Consider the following 19,609-nt stretch of genomic DNA (forward strand, 5'->3'; position numbering starts at 1 on the left):
ATCTGCTTACACATTCACTCAGCAGACATTTCTGGAGCGCCTGCTCTGTGCTGGTCATTACGGCCACAGAGCTGAGCTGGGTTTGCTTCCTCCTCACGGGGCTCGGGGCGGAGGAGACTGAGGGCCAACGCATCCGGTCAGGGGGCTGTGAAGGGGTGTCTGGAGAGCTGCCTGGAAGACCAGGCCCTCAGATGGAGGCGTGGAGCAGGAGGTGTGCTGGTGGCCGGGGGCTGGGGAAATGCCCTTTCAGGCCAAGGGGACAGTATGTGCTGGGCCCGGAGAATTGCTGCCGGGGCAGTGAGAGGAAGTATGCTCCCCAGCCCTCTCTTGATTTCAGTCCTAGACCCACTTTCATGTGTTCTCCTTGAATAGCTAGGCCACATGGCAGGGAAGAGAGCCAGGGCCTGTCTGAGGACAGCTCACATGAGGTCACATCCTCTTTCCTCTTTCCTCTTTCCAGGGGAGGGCCCCAAGGCTCACATTCGTAAGCTGGCTGAGTGCATCCGCTGGTCCTACGGTGCCGGGATCGTCCTCAGGCTCGGCAACATCGCCCGGCTGGAACTTAATTATTGTGTCCCCATGGGCGTGCAGAAGGGGGACAGGTAAGTGCTCAGAGTTCTTCCCCGCGGTTACGTTGTTGTACCGGCTAGTAATCTTGTTTTGGTTTGCACCTGGTTAATCATTTTGTCCGTGGCCTTTAAGAGTCAAGATTTTTAGTAGAAAATTGCTGAATAGCTAGCAAAACAATGAAAATAGGGGTGCCTGGGGGCTCAGTCGGTTGGGCGTCTGACTTCGGCTCAGGTCATGATCTCGCGGTCCGTGAGTTCGAGCCCCCTGTCGGGCCCTGTGCTGACAGTTCGGAGCCTGGAGCCTGTTTCAGATTCTGTGTCTCTTTCTCTCTCTCTCTCTGCTGTCCCCTGCTCATGCTCGCTCTCTCTCTCTCTTTCTCTGTCTCTCAAAAATAAATAAACTTTAAAAAACTTAAAAAAAAATGAAAAAATATTTTTCTCCATGGTGTTTTCCTCCATCCAGTCTGGAGGAAAAATGTGACGTGTTCCCATCCCCCTTCTCACCCTGTTTGCACGCACTGTTACCAAATAATGAGGGCTCCTCCGTGGGTCCGGGTCTGGCTGGAGGAGTTGGTGAGGCATTATTGATCCTGCTTGTTAAAATGGAATGAGGTGTTTCTGGTGCGTGACTTTGCAGGCCAGGAACTCAGCACTGGAGTGGACAAGGCTTTGCTCCTGGCCACGGGGGACTCGTTCTCCAGAGCCTTCTCTTGGGAGCAGAGAAGGAACCTGCCGTCTTGGCCTTTCTCCACCAGCCCCCTTACCAAGCGAGAGCTGTTCAGTATCACGTGGTTGCCTGTGGCCTGAGGTCATTTACGGTTACACGGCTCAATTCCATTTCTTGGTTTATATGGTATCCACCATACACGTTCTAAGAAGTCCAGAAGTATTGTCCTGGTCTGCATTGCATCAGGCTGCTTCGACAGAATGTCACAGACGGTAGGGCTTAAACAGCAGACACTTACGTCTTGTGCTTCTGGAGGCTGGGAAGCCCGAGAGCAGGGTACTGGCCACTTCCGTTCCCGGTGAGAGCCCTCTTCCTGGCCAGTAGACAGAGAGAGCACACCAGCCCTGTGAGGCCTCTTCTTACACAGACACTAATCCCACTATGGGGACCCCTCCTTCATCACCTCATCTAAACCCAGTTACCCCCCAAAGACCTTCCCTCCAGATCATCTCATGGTTAGGGCTTTAACATAGCAATTTGGGGGGGACATAAACATTCTGCCCGTAACAGTGTTTATACTGTCTCTTGTCATTTTCATGTTTATACTTCAGTACCGTAGGCTGTATTTTTCTCTTATCTGTGTTCTTTCCGCACTTACGTGGCCACCGAGTGGTGGTGCTGTCTGAGTCATAGCCCGAGTCTCCAGCGTGACGTTGGAGTTTGTCCTGACTTAAGGAAACACTACTGGCTTTCCTCCCACTGTCTTCTACTTCGACGTGGTCGGTGGTGGTGCTTTTTAAAGGGTCGCCGCGTCGCCAGGTTTTGAGAAAGGACTCCTTCTCAGGGCGCCTGGGCAGCTCAGCTGGTTTGAGGGTCCCGAGTTGTGACCTCCGCTCAGGTCTCAATCTTGTGGTTCGTGAGATCGAGCCCCGCATCGGGCTCTGTGCTGACAGTACAGAGCCTGCTTGGGATTCTCTCCTCTCCCTCTGTCTCTGCCCCTCCCCCGTTCACATGCATGTGCATGTGCTCTCAAAATAAATTTAAAAAAAAAGAAAAAAACATAAAAAAAGAAAGCACTAGCTGTGAGGTGCAGTTCAGGACCTGTTGTCCGGGTCGCGTACAGTTATCTGCTCCTCAGGCTCTAACACGGAGGCTGATTCTGGCTGCAGGGCCGCCCTGGCTCCCAGTGACGTTAGCGCCCTTCCTCCCGGTGCCCCCCGCAGACAGCAGCCGCCCAGATGACTCACCTCCACCCGGTGTTTGTGCGGGAGCCCCGCTGCCCAGGCTCGGTGGTTCTGTGGCTGTGTGACCCAGGGTGAGGGACTTAGCCTCTCTGGTCTCAGTTTTCCTGCCCAGAGACTGGGTGCTGGTGACCTTGCCCGGCTGAATGAATGTGCGGGAGGCACTTGCAGCAGTGCTCAGCGTGCTGTGAGTAAATGCTGCTTATCGCTCACGTTGGGCCTCGTGGACTCGCTGTGGCCCTCTGCACGCAGGAAGCAAAGCGTGTTCCCTTCAGAGACATCTTCCCTCCACCTACGCACTGGCCGTGTCTGAGGTGCTGTCGATGGGATTTGCTTTCCTGATTTCAGAGATAATGAAATGTGAAAACGGGAATTTTTCTCCTAGAGCAAGGTTTTCACATTCGGTAACTTTCTAGCAGCTTCCATACCTTTACAGTCTCGGGTAAATGAGCCTGGTCTTACAGGCTGCTTTCTGCAAAGCCTTCTTCCCGCCACAGGTGCGAATGTGGGTCTCCCTGGCTTAACCACCAGGTGCTAACTGGGAGCACTGGCCGAGCAGGTGTCGAGGCCACGCCAACACCAGGATGAGGTCGGATGTGGGTGCTAAGGCCCCCTGAGCCCGCGCTTCTCGAAGTGTCATGTGCCTCCGTCTGGGGTGGCCCTGGCACCGCATCCCTGACGCGCTGTCTTGGTGTGGCCGTTGCTTGCGGACCGGCCGCGCCCAGGGAGACCCGCTCTGTGTCTTCCGAGAGCCACGAGAACGTTTGCGGAGGGAAGGCGATCATTCGTATTTATTGAACGCTCACCTTGCACGAGATGCCGCGCGAAGCCCCTGTCTTGTTATAGAAGCCTCTCGACAGCTCTGTGCGGAGGAGGGTGTTAGCCCTGCTGACACGTGAGGAAGGCCAGCCTTGGCGGGGCCGGCAGTGGTCCGCGGCAGAAGCGGGGGCCAGAACTTGTGTCTTTTCCTCTGCACCGAAACCACGTGAGCACGGACTGCCCCCCACCCCCCCAGTCCTCTGAGAGACCAGATGTGGTCTCATCCCCACACTGGCTTTTCTGCACCTCGAGTATTTTTTTTTTAATGTTTATTTATTTTTGAGAGAGAGCGCGAGAGAGCGCAAGCAGGGGAGGGGCAGAGAGAGAGGGAGACAGGATCCGAAGCAGGCTCCAGCCTCTGGCCTGTCAGCACAGAGCCCAACGCCGGGCTCGAACCCACGAACCGTGAGATGATGACCTGAACCGAAGTTGGACGCGTAGCCGACTGAACCACCCAGGCGCCCCTCTGCACCTCGTGTACTAACCATGGAAAGAGAAAAATCACCTCTTCCTCACTCGTCTTCTTGGAAGATCTTCTTATTCAAACTCAAATTCTGTAGTTTCTCATTTCAGAGATTATATAGCTTGTTTCCATGACACTCAGTGTGTATTAATTGTGCTAATGTTAGTGCGAATTATGTCCGTGCACACGTTCTAACTGCTTTGTATTAGAAAGAAGTGCACGTGGGCTTTCGGCTGTAGCTACACCATCTGTGTCACCAAGTGACCATCGGCCGCCCAGAACTGACTGCTCCTCTCTCGGCCAGTTTTGAGATGGCAGGAGATGTGTGGCCTCCTGGCGGGCCCTGCCTTGTCTCACCCCGGCCTCCTCGTGACTTGGGACCAGTGCCTGGGGCTGTGGGGCCTCCTGTCCTTCAGCTCAGCCCTCCCGCTGCCGTTCAAGGCCACTGGATGTCGCTGTGCTCCCAGGATCCGTAACCCGGCTCCGGAGCCGCCCCCAGGCTTTCCTCCACTCACAGAATCTTCACAGAGAACGCTTCCGCTCACCTTTCAGCTTTGCCTCTCTCTGAGTCGGAAAATCTGTTTCAGACACAAATCTCAAGTGTGGTTTCTTCTGGGAGGAAGAGGCATGCTGTGCATATGGCATTTAAAGACCCAAACATAAGGAAACCGCCCCCCCCGCCGGCTCTGCTCTGTGGCCCCCGATCGTGGCTCTGCTCTGTGGCCCCCGATCGTGGCGGTCGCAGCAGGTGCTGCAGTGTCCCCTACGCAGGCTCAGCCTGGCACCCGGGGTCGTGGGACCCGCTTTTACCCCACGTGTGGCTTTGTTGTGACGTTTTATCCAGCTGGGCGTTTTGTGAAGCTTGAGTGACATCGTCACAGTTTAATCTTCGTTTCTGAAGTTAGGCAGTCGCAGGACAGGGATGATGTGTGTGTGTGTGTGTGTGTGTGTGTGTGTGTGTGTGTGTGTGTGAGAATCACCTGTAGGTTTCCCCCCACTCTTCACGCAGACTCTATAATTAGCATTTCAGGCCTTTACACAAACGGAAACGGCTTAGAAACGTTGGCTGCGTTTCATACCGGGGGGGACTTGTGACAGGCACACTTGTCTGAGACCTACCCGTGTTCTGTGGCTCCGGTCTCCCTGAGTGCGGCCCCCAGAGACTCGGGGATGAACATGGGGGGGCTCCTGAGACAGACATGCACCGCGAGGAGGAGGAAGAGGCTCCTTCCACCTGGGGAGGGTGTCCGAGGGCTTCCTGGGGGAAGTGGTTTCCGGGATGAAGCTTTCTGACACGGACAGCTGGGGACTCGCAGGGGAGGGCACTCCAGACCGCAGAGCAGCCCGAGCCCAGGTGTGCAAGCGCGAAGTGCCAGGGGCACCAGGACTGTCCTCGTGTAGGCGCGGGAGGGAGGTTCGGGCAGCCCTTGGGCCCGGTCGCTCTAGTCTCACATCCTCTCTCTCCTTTTCACTTTGGGGCGCACTCGCGAGGGCTTCGAGTTCCGGCCCTCGTCTGCCTGGTTCGCCACCACCTTCCCCGTGTCTCGGCTGGCACCTGCTGTTCCCGTGTGACCGCTGGGGTCTGTGCCTGTCCCCCGGCGTGACCTTCATCGAGACCCCGTGGCGGCCCTCACGGTGCCGAGTTGGAGGCGGGCAGGGTGCAGGCAGGGTCGTCTACGGTGGCACCGGAGGGCACGCGGCCGGGCCCGTTCGCAACCCCGGGGTGGGAAGGGGCCCTGGGGAGATTCGGAAGACCTCCTTCTGAGGTGGACACGTGACGGGAAGGTACGTGTGGCCTCTTGTAACCCTGCGACGCTGTCGTGTTCGTGGGGGGAGGTTTTCTCTGTTGCGCCGGGACGGGCTCCAAACGCAGTTCGAGTGAATGAGCCTTTGCTTGTGCCCGAAAGCCGGGGCTTGACGGACTTGTAGCTTATTTTCAGGCGTCTGAGGAGTGAGTGCAGGCAGGGACGGCTTTCACGGACCCCAGGGTGTAAAATACAAAACAAATCACTTAGGTTCGAGCAGAACTAACTCATAAACGCAGCCCTGGTTGGGGCTGTAGATCTTCGCGTTTCTAAGGACATTGGTGCGGTTTACCGTAGACCACAGGGGCCCCCGTCCCTTCTGGCTGGAGCACCCCTGCGGATGCACTTGGCCCGCGAGCAGGGGTGCCGCAGGGGTCCCAGCGATGGCGACGGGCCCGCCTCGAACCTCTCACGGGTTGGGTGTCCTGTTCCCTCACTCGCAGGTTGAAGAAGAAAAACTTCCTGCTGGTTTTCATACGCCATAAACCCCGAGGTTGGGCAAGGGCACAGGTGTTATGACGATAAAAATGCCAACTTTTCCTCAGAACAGAGGAGCCACCCTCGTTGCCTGTCTTCTGGGAATTGTCCACAACTTGTGAAAACCCTGTGTCCCGCGAATGCGCTGTCAGCGGCCATTTGGGCTCAGAAAACCGTTTTTTCCTCGAAGCTTCCGCTTCCTGGCGTTGACGTCCCCGGGCCAGGCCCCTCTGCCCGTGTCCAGCGGGAGTCCAGCCCCTCGGCACGGCCTCCAGGTGGGCAGTGCCGCGGGGCCGGCCCGGCTCTGCCCTCCGCACCACGACCAGCCCTGTGCCAGCGTGGGGTCTGCCGCACGGGTGCCGGGTCTCCTCTCCTGGGTGTGGCCGGGCCGCGACCCTGCCTTTGCGCAGACAGGAGGCCCTGCGGCTCGGGCCCTCTGGGCTCAGACAGCACGGCCCGCAGGTGCCCCTGTGTCTGGGCACGGGGTCCCGCTCTCCTCCTGCTGAGACTGGGGCCTCGCGCATCCTGTCGCTTATCTGAAAATGGGCCCCGCGTGGAGTAAAACCCACAGAATAAAACCTGTGGAGCGTCAGCCTGTCGTCAGCATTGTCGCCAGGGCGACTCCTTTGCACCCGTCCTTTTCCTGGGTCAGGAGCAGGTTCTCCCTGTGGGGCTGGGACTCTGCCACGGCTGTTGGCCCCCGGAATCCTTCTAGAGCCCGGGCGGCCCAAATTCCGCCGGCTTCCCACCCCCCTCATTTCTTCTGCACCGTCTCCCTCCGCCAGCCTCCCCGCTCTGCCTCCTCCTGGCCTCCCCGACCCCACTGAAGGCTGTGCTTTGTCCCCACCTTCCCCAGCCACCTCTGTGGCTTCAAGGCGGGTCACCTCTCTTGTCACCGCTCTGCTCCGCATAGCCAGCCTCTCACAACTTGCTGCTTGCTCAGCAGCCTTAGAAATAAACCCAAAGCTGTTGTTTTTCCCTCGGGGGTTTTCTTATTGTAAACATTTCTCTCCTAGGTCCTTCTTTGCTTTTTGCCTTCTTTGCTTTTTGACTGGAGGACATGAAGGGCACGAAGGAGGGATCTGTGCCCGCTCATCTTAACCATTTGTTTGTCCTCCAAAGGCTGGTTCTTAAGCCAGCAGAGGAGGAAGCCGCAGGGCTGGGGGGTGGGGCCCCCAGGAGAGGGGCCAGTCCGCCGATGGTTCTGGAAGGCCGGTGCCCGTTTGTGGTCTCCTGATGCCGGGGGCGTGAGCAGAGCAGCCACGGTGTTGACTTTCTGCCCTTCGCTTTTTTAGGATATGCGACGGCGTGCAGTTTGGTGCCGGGATCAGGTTCCTGTAAGCTGACCGCGTCCTCTAGACCCCGCAGGAGAAGCCCTGGGACTCGGTGGCAGTGAGTCACTTTCCGAGCAGACGCGTCGAGCCACTCTTTGCCATCCTTGTGGGAAAGCACGTCAATAAATTTTAAAGACGAATACTCAGCAGCATCGTGGACATGGTTTACTTTCCCAACCTCTGTGTCCCACGCTGGCTTTTCCCAAGGCCCACGTGGAGGGGACGGGGCTTTTAAAATGGCCACGTGTTCTTCCACGGGGACTGCCCCCACGGAAGGTCCCGTCAGGCAGCCTCCCGACTGCTTTCCCTCGCAGGCTCCTCGAGCCTCCGTGTCTGGTTCCCTTATACCGGAAAGTACTGGGCAGAGCCCCAGGGACGCCCGGGCTGCTGGCGGAGGGCGTGTGGGTGGGGTGCGGGCGATGCCGAGGGGGGACCGCTCTGGTGGCCGCTGCAGTCACAGTTCTGGGTGTCGGAGCCCCTTAAGCGCATGTGGGTGGCGTGGAAGAATCACGTGTAACGCTGGGGACACTGAGGCAGAGGGGAAGCATGTGTTCTTCAGGGGTAATAGTGTTGATAAGACAAGTCTACCAGCTCCCGGAGCTGCTCTAACGAGTTACCGCAAGCACAACCCAGTCACTGGAGGTCGGAATTCCTGGATGGGCCTTATGAAACCAGTGTTAGCCTGACTGCGTTCCTTCTGGAGGCTCCAGGGGAGAGTCTGCTTCCTGGCCTTCTGGCCTCCTCGGCTGATGGCCGTGTCCTGTGTTTTCAAAGCTCACCACCCAGCATCTGCCCGTGTCCCCCTGCTGCTTGCCTTCTGGTGCTTTCTCAGACCCCCGTGAGTATGTTGGGCCCCTCTGGACAGCCCGGCTGCTCTCTTCATGTAAGATCAGCCAGCTCGGGTCTGTCTGTGACCTGAATTCCCCCTGGTCGTGTTCTGGGACAGTCACAGGTTCCCGGGATGAGAACACAGGCATCTTTGGGGGGCCCTTATTCTTCTGAACACACCTCATATCTGTCAAAGTCACATTTCCGGGATATACATAGTTGGTCACGTGAAAAAAAAAGTGTTTTTGAAAGTTAAACCTCTCTGAATTCTCCCTGTGGAAGAAATGTCGGGGCTGGAGACGGTGCCCGGTAGCATTTTACTCTGTCTCGCAGCTGGGGCTGAGTGCCTTCACTTCCAGGCCTCCCTGTGATTTGTTGTGTCTTTGCCCAGTGAGCTTGGCTGTCGGGAGCAGCTTGGGACCACGGCCCTCGAGCCCACCAAGCACGGTCTCCCCTCCCCCCCGCCCTGCCATTGCCTGTGTGGCCTACAGGGATGGTGCAGAGAATACGTAAGAAGCATAACAGTTGGACCGTTCTGATTAGTTGGGAACCTGGGGAAGTACACGTTTTCCCCTGAGTTGTTTCATCATTTACAGTCTCGCATTTATGCCTTTGGCAAAATAAGAGGCCCCTGTTATAACACTGCCACGTTCAGACTGTAAATTAAGAACAGAAAGACCCGAGCATTTGTCTCAGACACCGTGACCTTTGAGAATCCGTCTACTACGCCAACGGAGAACTGGAAGGAGAAGTCATTTTTGAAAGGCCACGTGTCTCATCAAGCCCTGCCCGGGTCACTGGCACCAGCTCCTTCATTAAAGCGCACCCACCGGGTCCAGCCGCCCCAGTGCGCTCAGGGCGCGTGCCATTTGCCGCCGAGTGGCCCGGCGGCCGCTTGGCAAGCAGATGTGAAAACGGGGGCGACGGCGGGTGGAAATCAGACGTCCGCTCGTTCTCAGGCGGAATCGGGTGGGCAGACTGGAGCCACACTCCACACGGCGCTCCCCGTGGAAGACCAGAAACCAGGCGAGTTTCGTCGTGGAAAGTAATCTCCCATCACTGCTGTTTGAGGGCATCGCGTGTGACGGGAGGGAAACGCGAAGAGCTAACCAATCCCTCCGCAGAGTACCACCCGGCCTCCGTGAATCTTCGCATCCTCAGTGTACCCCGTCTTTCTGTAAGTCCCTGCGTGTTCGGGGCTGGAAGAGAGCTGGATGTTTGTTTCCTTAACCGCCGGCTCCAGGCTGCGGCGGGTGGGCCACGAAGGCTGCTTCTCTGTTCTGACCGGGACGCCGCCCCGTCTGGCACCGGGCCGCTCAGCTGTCGCTCGTAACGAGGAGACGCAATCAGTGAGCCCGTTCTTCCTGGGAGGCAAGCCCCTCGTGACGGCTGGCGTCCTCTGTCACCGCGGACGTGTGGTCTCTGCACACACTCGAGTGACCTTTCCACGTGGCTTCAGCAGCAGTGTGCTCACCCAGCGGTGCCCGTCATGTCTGCCGGTCCGATGACCCAGCCGGGAGCACAGTTACCAGAACAGGGGACGGTCCAGTCGGCCACACCGAGACGATCTGCCCCTGGCGTTACCGGGTCACCTTCCCCCCGTGCTGGCTCCTACAGGGGCCCTGCCCTCCCCATACGTGCACCTCCCTAAGCTAAGCATCCTCTTTCTTTGTGGATTTCCTTTTTCTTTTTGAAGACCAGATAAACTAACCTTCGGGACAGTTAGATGTGTTCAGGCGCACCATATGGCTAAGGATCTGCAAGGGAGAGACTGCCTCAGTCTAGAGAACCAGAACCAGAGAACTGCATTTTAAGTGAAGTGTTTAAAATCCGGCATCTGCATTCAAAATTCAGATCTCTGGCTTCTCGTGAAAAACCGGGCCTGACGATGAGAAGCCTTCCTTCCGAGAGCAGCAGAGGGCTGGGGCTGGGGGGTGGTGTTCCTGTAGCCTGCGTCTGCCCCGCCGGCTTCTCCTCTGCGCTTCCTGCCTTTGGCCCGTCAGAAGGGGCAGCATGTTTGGGGAGGAGGCAAGTTTCCGGGGGAAACTGTCGGGGTGGAACAGCCCTGGGTCGGGAGCCTGGCTCTCGCCCTGTGGGCTGTTCACCGAATCCCCATCTGGCCTCCGGGCCTCGGGTTGTCTTCTGTCAAGGAGAGGATTTTGGTTTGGCACCTTTCGGCGATGGCTTGCACGGCCCTGGATGGCTGCCTGCCGCCTGTGGGTTTTCCAAGGCTTTCTGCCCCCAAAGAAACGCTGGCTGATGCGTAACGCTGTTGACTGTTTCGCCTGGTTTTGAGCATTCGGTACAGGGGGTGAGGAGTCGCCACCTGGTTGGGATTCAGACCGGACACCATCCCCGGCTCTGCCACTAGCTGGATAAGGCACTTGCGGCACGGGTTAGGACACTCCCAGAAGTCTCTGAGGCCGTCAGTTCCCGTTCCCAAACGGGAGCGTGGCCGATGATCTCCACAGTGTAACCCCTTGAAGCTCGCTCCCGGCACCCAGCGCTGGAGCCCCGGGAACAGTAAATAGATTCCTTTTTTTTTTTTTTTTTTGCCTTTTTTTGCCTCTTTTTTTTTTTTTTTTTTTTTAATCTTTTTACTGATCTTATCAGACGATTGTTAAATATAACAGCAATTCTCAAACGTTTTGGGCTCAGGACCCCTTCACATTGTCAAAAATTGTGGAGAACCCCCCCAAAAGCTTTGGTTTATGTGGGTTCATGCTAATCCTTACCATATGGGGTATGAAGACTGAGAAGTAAAAAAAAGATTTTTTAATGTTTATTTATTTTTGAGAGAGAGAGACAGAGCATGAGCAAGGGAAGGGCAGAGAGACAGGAAGACAGAACCGGAAGCAGGCTCCAGGCTCTGAGCTGTCAGCACAGAGCCCAGCGCGGGACTCAGACTCATGAACCACGAGATCGTGACCTGAGCCGAAGCCAGACACTCAACCGACTGAGCCACCCAGGCGCCCCAAGACCCAGAAAATATGCGGATCTTCCAAATAGTGGCCCAGTCATGATCGCGTAAGATAAAAAGATCACCGTTGTTACTGCCATCACCGATTTCACCAGGAGGATCCTTAAGCTGCCCAAGTTCGTGGGGGCGGGTACAAGTTCCCCCAGAGTCCGGTTTTTGCACGGAAGCTCACGTTTTATCACTGACGGTGAATACTTGTCAGTCGCTTTCCTTGAGGCTCACTTCATTCATTTTCAAGGAAACGCCGACCAAATACCCGAGTCTGAATAACCAGTTGGTCACTCCTCCGAGCACAAACGATCGACGCTCCATGAAAAGGGTGGCTGCTTCTGTCTGAAGCCCAACCACGTAGCGTTTCCCTGGAGCAGACGTGCCTCCGTGCGCAAGCTCGCCGCGTGTCATCACACAGAATGTTAAAGCGGCCGAGATTTAGGGGGATTGGGCATTTCTGCTTCCCTGAGGCCACCGCTCAGCGAGTCCGGCCTCTCGGCTTTGCCCGGCGCGTGCGGGGGAGAGCGCGGTGACCGCGGGAGGCGGGGACTCGGGCACTGGCACTCCCACCTGCCGCACGGTGCAAAGCAGGGAGTACAGATGTCATTGTGAGCCAGATCCCTAGGTAACGCCTTGGTCTTACAAAAACGGTGTTGACCTCAGACCCCGTGAAAGTTTCAGGGGCCCGGGGACCACAGCCGAGAACCGCTGATCTCTCCGCATCATCTCCCTGCCTTCGGGTTGCTCTTCTGGAGGAACCTGTGTGTAGCAGGAAGTGGATATAAAGGGCCTGGCGCAGCAGAGCCCCGGTTGGGGGCGGAGTGGGTATGGGGGTGGGGGCTGGGGTACGAGGGGTGCAGGAGCGCAGTCTGCATCGGTGCACGTGGGCTCTGCCTTGGCTGGTAGAGGTGATCCAGAGGACGGCGTTAGCAGGCAGAACGTGGGGTCTCTTCTGCAGTGGTATCGCCCGGAAGTGAGGGAAAGAGAAAAATACAACGGCAAACGCTGGGAATGAAACGGACGCGTCTTACGTTCCCACTTAGTCCCGTTTGAGACAGGAGCTGTGGGACGCCGTCTCAGCCCTGCTTCGCTGGGGTCAAACCGGCTGTCCTGGTTTTAAAAATGAACAAGGCTTTGCTAGAGTGGGGCTTATGGTCATCTCGGACATCTCGCCCCCGCGCCTGGGTTGTGACTTTCCACGTGGCGTTTTTGTGACGAGTAAATCACCGGATTCCTTTGCCAAATCATTAGACGCCTCGTGAGAACAAAGAACGTTCATACAGGAGGAGATGCACCATTATCTTGCTGGGAAAATAAATAGTTTTTGAAAAGAACACATTCTGTGACTTTGGACAAACTGAAAATTACAGCCTCTCTCCCATTTTTGTTTTTTGCTTTTTTCCTCCTTTTCCTTTTCAATCAATTCATTTCTAATGGAGGAAGCATTTCCTACATTTGTCACTAGATAGATGTGCTGGTCAATTAAAATACTCTGACTTCAGACGGCTGAGATAATAGCAAGCCTGGATCCATCCATCACTGCAAAATAGAAGGTGACCTCCCCGTATGGAGTGAGAGACCCAAGTACAATTGCTTCGATCTTATTATCATACCCAGAAATTACTGCTCATCTAAGTGTAATTTCCCTGAAATACGAAGCAGGCAGAGGCACTGCTAGAAATATTAGACCATAATAAAGAGGCTGTGGTATGGCCTTGACGCTGAACACGGAGGGATGGAAATTGACACGCCGTCCTCACCGGGAGGAAGTGCTGAGGTCAGCAGGGTGGCGTTTCCCCAGATGTTACCGCGGCTGCTAAAGGTTTCGTAGGATTCCTCGGGCAGCTTTACCCCAGACACGTTTGCTCACCAGGCGCCGAGAGAAAGAACTACCCCTGGGCGGTTTGGGGGGGGGGGGGTCCTGCCTCTCCATCCGGCAGCCTCCGTGCCGCCCCCCCAGGGCCCCTGCCTGTCTGCACGCTGCCTCTTGCTGTCTCCTCCTGGCGGGGGAAAGGAAACAGGCCCGGGGTGGAAAAGCACCGTTTGGGAGTCAGAGCCGTCTCGAATTGTCACTCCTGCCACTCCCATTGTTCGTCTGCTCGTTCATTCCACACACGCGTGCTAGGGCTGGGCCGGGGCCAGGGGCGAGGGCCGAGGGCAGGTGCCTCCAACACAGAGGGATTCGTTCTGGTTCTCGGGAAACACGCGGTCCTTATCAGGGTCTGTGTGGATGTCACCCTGTCGTCAGAGAAAATAAGTATGTAAGTTTCCCCTTTTTTCTGGGCTTGAGTAACGGAAAAAACAAAAAGCCAATCAAGCTAGATATTTACGCAGGCGATTGTATCAGCCACCAAGTGGCAGAGCCGAAGGCACACAAAAGGGGAAATGGATCAAGTGTCCCGGGCGCCCCCTGCCGGCCGCGGTGCCCGGGTGCAGGAGCAGGCTCGGGTTTGCTGCGGGCGGGGCGACCCCCCCCCCGCCCCCCCACGGCCTGACCTTGCACGAGGCGGCCCTTCCGCGGTCGCCTCCGTTTCCCTGTGAGCCTGCGCTGCCACTGTCTTCTGACTAAGCCAGCAGCAAAAGGGTTAATTCTGAAGTGAATTTTAAGGAAGGTTAGGAACCATTGGTCCAAAAGGATTCTAAAAATAGATGATTGATTTGGAAAGCATCTTGGGGGTGCTGCATCTTGTTCATAACACATTCCCCAGCCGACCCCCTTAGGCGCTTTGAAAATTCTAGAAATCTTTATTTTGCAATAAAGGTGGGGAAAATGCAAGAGCTCTGTGAAAAATCAATGATGGTATTTTTTTGAATACACTTTCCATTTTGTAGTTTTAGATTTACAGACAAATTCTGAAAATGGTGGTGAGTTCCCATATACCCCACACCCAGCTCCCAGTATTAACGTCTTACGTTAGTCTGAGTGCATTTTGTTACAATTAACAGACCAATATTCATACATTATTATTAACCAAAGTCTGTACTCGCATTTCCTGTTTCCACCGCACGTCCTGATTTGGCCCAGCGACCCCATCCAGGATCCCACATTAAACTGAGTCACCCTGTCTCCTGAGGCCCCTCCTGGCCGTGACAGTTTCCCTGACGTTCCTTGTTTTTGACGACCTTGACGTTTTTGAGGAACTCTGGGCAGGTATTTTGTAGACTGTCCCTCAGTTGGACTTGGTGGTGCTTTTCTCCCAAAAACGTGAGAACGTCTGTGGAGTTACGGGGTTTGGGGAGGAAGACCACAGAGGTAAAGTCCCCTTCCCATCATGCTTCAGGGCATGTGCCACCCACACGACCCACCTTCATCACCTGGCTGAGGTGTGTCTGTCAGGCAGGTTTTATAAGAAATATTGGTTTAAAAGGAAAACTCGGGGTCCCCTGGGTGGCTCAGTTGGTTAAGCGTCAGGCTCTTGACTTTGGCTCAGGCCGTGATCTCACGGTCTGTGGATTCGACCCCCACGTTGGGCTCCACATTGACAGCTCAGAGTCTGCTTGGGATCCTCTGTGTCCCTTTCTCTCAAAATAAATAAATAAAAAACTAACTACATAAATAAAAAGAAAACTTGGATGAAATAGGGAAGGTGTATATTTCCGGTGATTTAAGTCCCAATCCCATCTTTTTTTTTTTTTTTTTTTTTTTTTTTTAATGTTTATTTTTGAGAGAGAGAGAGAGAGACAGAGAGAGAGACAGAGAGTAAGCAGGGGAGGGGCAGAGAGAGGGAGACATAGAATCCGAAGCAGGCTCCAGGCTCCGAGCTGTCAGCACAGACCCCGATGAGGGGCTGGAACCCACGACCCGTGAGATCATGACCTGAGTCAGAGACAGACGCTCAACTGACCGAGCCACCCTGGCGCCCCAAAGTCCAATCCCATCTTGAGGCTCATCCCGAGATGTAAACTTTACAATCTGGAGTTTGCATTCTTTGCTAATGGAACGGAAATGCAGAGGCAGCCTAGGAAACAAGGGGGATCGATCTGAACTGCACACAGACCTAAGCCGGTCGGTAAACGCCGGGAATGCCTTTCACCAACGTGGCTCCAGATTTGACGGCTCCCAAAACAGGGCTGCCGGCGCCTGTGGGAGCCTGGATGGTTCCGGAAGGCCACAGCAATGGGGGCGGAGGTCAGCGGTTCGCCTGCAAGTTCTTGGCTGTTTCATGGGGAGATGAATTAATGCGCCCCTGAAACTGATAAGGTGCAACCAGACACACGGGCAAAAGGCTCGTAGAGGTGCCCGAGTTTGAAATCCAGCAAGGACTGTAAGCCTCAGCTGCCACCGCTAGCGTCCTGGGCCCTGCTGTGCAGTCTCAACCTCCAGGTAAAACACTTCTCTCAAACGTTCCTCGTGAATATTTCCAAATGTAATCTTCTCAGGTCACGATCTCGCGGTCCGTGGGTTCGGGCCCCGCGTCGGGCTCTGCGCTGACGGCTCGGAGCCTGGAGCCTGTCTCGGGTTCTCGGTCTCCCTCTGTCTCTGCCCCTTCTCTGCTCATGTTCTGTCTCTCTCAAGATAATAAATCAACCCTAAAAAATAAAAATAAAAATGCACAAACCGTCCTGAGCTCTGGGGCCACACAAAACAGCCGCAGGCCACATTTGGCCTCGGGGTGTAGCTTGCGGACCCCTGAGTGGGTGGAACTGGAGCCCACGGGCCAGTGCTGGACCCGAGACGTGTGTGGGAATTCTCAGTATCAGTGCTGAGTCCACGCAGTGCTCTTCAGCCACGCCAGCCTACCGCGTGCGTGTGCGTGCGTGTGCGTGTGTGATCTGTGTCCAGAACGTAAGCTGTGTAAGGAACGCACTCAGTTGCCCCCCCCCCCTCCCCGTGTGGTACCGCGAGACCAGAAGCACGTCCGAGGAATGGAAAGACAGACGCCCCCCGGGGGGAGTGGCCAGCCAGGTCTGCGAGGGAGTCAGGCTGAAGTGACCTAGAGCAGGGTCCCCAGGGCAGGAGGGTGCCCGCCAGCCGGGCAAGGTGGGCAGAGAGCCTGGGGGGCTGTGGATGGCTTACTTGGGCGGCTGTGATTGGCGCGGGGCTGACGGGAGGCGACACTGGGCACTCGGGAGGCAAGAACGTGGGGGCCTCGGGCAGCAGGCCCGGCAGGGATGAGCCATGAAGGCAGGGAGGACGGTGATGAGCTTGGGTTTTACCCGTTAGGAGATCTTACCTTGATCCAGCTGAGAGATGGGGGTGTGAACGCAGGCTTCCTGCGGGAGAGGGGGGGGCTGGGTGACAGGGACACAGAGGAGGCCGACCTCACAGGGCTTGGGGCATGGCCACGGGTGACGCCCCTATCCCTGCCCGGTGGCTGGGTGAATTTGCTAAGTATGGCAGGCTTCAGTGCCATCCTTGAAATACGCCTGCTGTCCCTTGGGTGCCCCTCTGCTAACTTGGGGCTGGTTGTGGCTGGACCCCACTCGAGGACGCCTCTGCACGTCACCAGGCCCCGGAGCGAGCGAGGGCTGCACCAGCGGGGCACGGGCGCCCGCCTCCTTGGTACCCACCGCTCAGCCCAGCCTGTCCTGGGTGGCGAACGAGGACCAGACTGGAGGAGGGGTGGGCTTTCGGGGAAGAATCTGCCCGAAGTTTGAGGCGTGGGAGAGTGTCTGGGCCGCAGGCGCAGACTGGAGTCGCGGCACAAGGGGGCTCTGAGGCCCATGGGGATGAATGACAGCACCCAGGGGCGCGGCCCAGGGACAGGAGGCTTCTGGGGGCAAGACCCCGCCAGGACAGGGGGTGTAGAGGAGCCCGTGCTCGGGGAGGGCAGCGTGGGCCTCCTGGAGCCTCCCTAACAAAGCACCGCACACCGGGCTCCTAAAACGACAGGCGTTGATCCTGTCCCCATCTGGAGGCCCCAAGTCCAAACTCAAGGTGTCGGCAGGACGGAGCTCTCTCCAAAGACTCGGAGAATCCCTCCCCCGCTGCTCTCATCTTCTGTGTCCCCAGGAGCCCTTGGTGCATCCCGGCCCCAGCGTCCACCTCCGTCTCCACATGGGCTCTCCTGGCTGCATCGGACGAAGGCCCACCCATGGCGTACCTGAACTCCATCACACCTGCCAAGACCCCATTTCCAAATAAGGTCACATTCCTGGGGATGGGGTGGGGGGGGACAGGGGGGGACTCAGCCTATGTTTCTTGGGGAAACGGTTCAAGCCACAGCCAGCGGTCACCACGTCGTAACACGTTGCGGGGTCTGGGCCGTGATGTCTGGACTGGCTGAGAAAGGCATCAGGAAGGGGGAAGGGAAAGCGACAGGTGTGGGGGGGGGGTCAGGATGGGAGAGGCCCTTGGCCTGTCCTTTGGAGCCTCGTGTGGTGACCACTTACTTTTCTAAAATGAGGGGCTGGGGGCTACCTGGGTGGCTCAGCCGGTTAGGCATCCAACTCTTGATTTCAGCTCAGGTCATGATCTCACGGTTTGTGAGTTCGAGTCCCGAGTCGGGCGCTGCGCTGACAGTGTGGGGGCTGTTTGGGATCCTCTCTCTCTCTCTCTCTCTCTCTCTCTGCCCCTTCCTGCCTACTCGCTCTCTTTCTCTCTCAAAAATAAATAAACATCAAAAAAATAAAAACAAAACGAGGAACTGGATTTCAAAGGAGACCTTTAGGTGTTGGTTCAGGGGACGTCATGATGACCTTTGTGCCCTTCTCTTGCACAGAGGACGCCTCCTCCCTGTCAGGGGTCAGCACCTCCCTGTCCCACCACCGCCTGGCTCCCCGCGGGTCTCCTGTTCACAGAAAGGGTGGGGGAGAGGGGAGATGGCCAGCACACGAGTTTTAGAAAGTAGTTATTTGAAACACGTGGTTGGCTAACACATCGTGAGTGTGGAAATCCCGGGCACAGGCCTGGTGCCTCGGTTGTCACTGTGCTGCCTTCGTGGCAGGTGGGGTGCTGTGCTTTACTTCGAGGCAGCTGATGCTTTAAAGTCGGTCTCGCTGGCCCCATAAACATCAACATTGCTGAGAAGGCAGCTGGCGTCCCTGGCGGGCAACTTCTCACTCCGGGGAGCCCAGGGGGGACACTTTGGTCAAAGAGCCTCTCCACTCAAAGTGCGGTGCAGGGGTATGGAGGGCACCTGGGTTGGACGTGCGGAGTCCAGGGCGCAGCCCAGCCCCCCTCCGCCAGGACCTACGCTTTCAGGAGACGTCAGGTGACCCGCCTGTGCCTTTTAGACCCACCGGGAAGCGCGGGGAGGTCCGAACTGGCAGCCTCTGCCTGGAGGCTAGAGCCCGGCTCCCCACCGCACCCCCCTTGCCCTCCACAGCAGAGCCCCCCTCAACAAGGCTGGTGACAGCGAAGCTTTGTTCCTAGTGTTTCCATGCCACGCCGTCCTCTCTTGTGTCCTTCATCACTAAGGCTGTCACTGGGGCTGAGTGCATGAGGAGCTATAAATAATCTGCATCGATGGAGAAGAGCTTTCCTGTGGGGGTGCAGACGTCCCCATAACCCCAAGTGGCCATGACAGTCTTATGCAGTCATTACCCCCAACCTACTGTCATCAATCATTTGCCTTTTATTTATTCATTCACTCATTCATAGACTCATTCATTCACTCATTCATTCATTCACTCATTCATTCACTCATTCATTCATAACTCATTCACTCACTCATTGACTTATTCATAGACTCATTCATTCACTCATCCATTCACTCATACACTCATTCACTCATACACTCATTCATTCACTCATTTACTCATTCATTCATTCATTCATTCATTCACTCATTCAGCGAACACAGCTCTTGGTGTGTGCCAGGCCCGGATGTGGGGTGCGAAGGCACAGATGATGACCGTCTGGCAGGGAGCACAGACAAATCAGCTGGGAGGAAGCCCCGATGGGGTCAGCTGGGTGCTCCGGGGGGGGGTGCTGGAGGCGACTTCGCCTAAGCAAGGGCCATTCCCCCTGTGCCTGCTCTGCAGGTTAGCGGGGGCCTGTTTGGTGGCTTCCTCTGCCACCCCGGGGTCTATTTCTATTGCCTTCCCCACCTCCGTCCTTCCCCTCCGGGTCCTGGTTGCTGCTGCCTCGATCTTCTTTGGCTCTTTCTTTGCCAAAGGCTGGCCCTCCAGGGAACCCTTTGCTGCCCCTGACACGCTCTCTTACTCTCTGTTCTTCCTTCTTTGTCAGCTCTGTTTCCTTGTCTCTCTTTCCTGCTGCCTCTCCTCTGTAGGAAGGGCCGCGTCTCGCCCGCCTCCCAATGCAGTACTTTGCAGTTTATTAAAATTGCCTTTAGTTCGCAGGCTTGATTTACTTTGGGTCTTAGACACAGGATGTAAAAAAAAAAGTTTGGGGGCACCTAGGTGGCTCTGTTGGTTAAGCATCTGACTTGGACTCAGGTCATGATCTCGAGGTTCTTGAGTTCGAGCCCCGTGTCAGGCTCTGTGCTGACAGCTCGAAGCCTGGAGCCTGCTTCGGATTCTGTGTCTCCCTC

At 56.4% G+C, this 19,609-nt stretch overlaps 1 protein-coding gene across 1 annotated transcript in view; it reads left to right on the forward strand.

The window, feature by feature from the left end:
• SAMM50 (SAMM50 sorting and assembly machinery component) overlaps positions 1-7,521 on the forward strand; it is a 33,007-nt gene extending 25,486 nt beyond the window's left edge. Inside the window, exons 14-15 of the mRNA XM_042993490.1 lie at positions 461-602; positions 7,337-7,521. Coding sequence (XP_042849424.1) covers positions 461-602; positions 7,337-7,382 — 188 coding nt within the window. The 3' untranslated portion in view covers positions 7,383-7,521. The remainder of the gene's footprint in view (positions 1-460; positions 603-7,336) is intronic.
• Positions 7,522-19,609: the final 12,088 nt, after the last annotated feature.

The sequence above is a fragment of the Panthera tigris genome, chromosome B4 (genome assembly GCF_018350195.1).
Source record: "Panthera tigris isolate Pti1 chromosome B4, P.tigris_Pti1_mat1.1, whole genome shotgun sequence".
Lineage (NCBI taxonomy): Eukaryota > Metazoa > Chordata > Mammalia > Carnivora > Felidae > Panthera > Panthera tigris.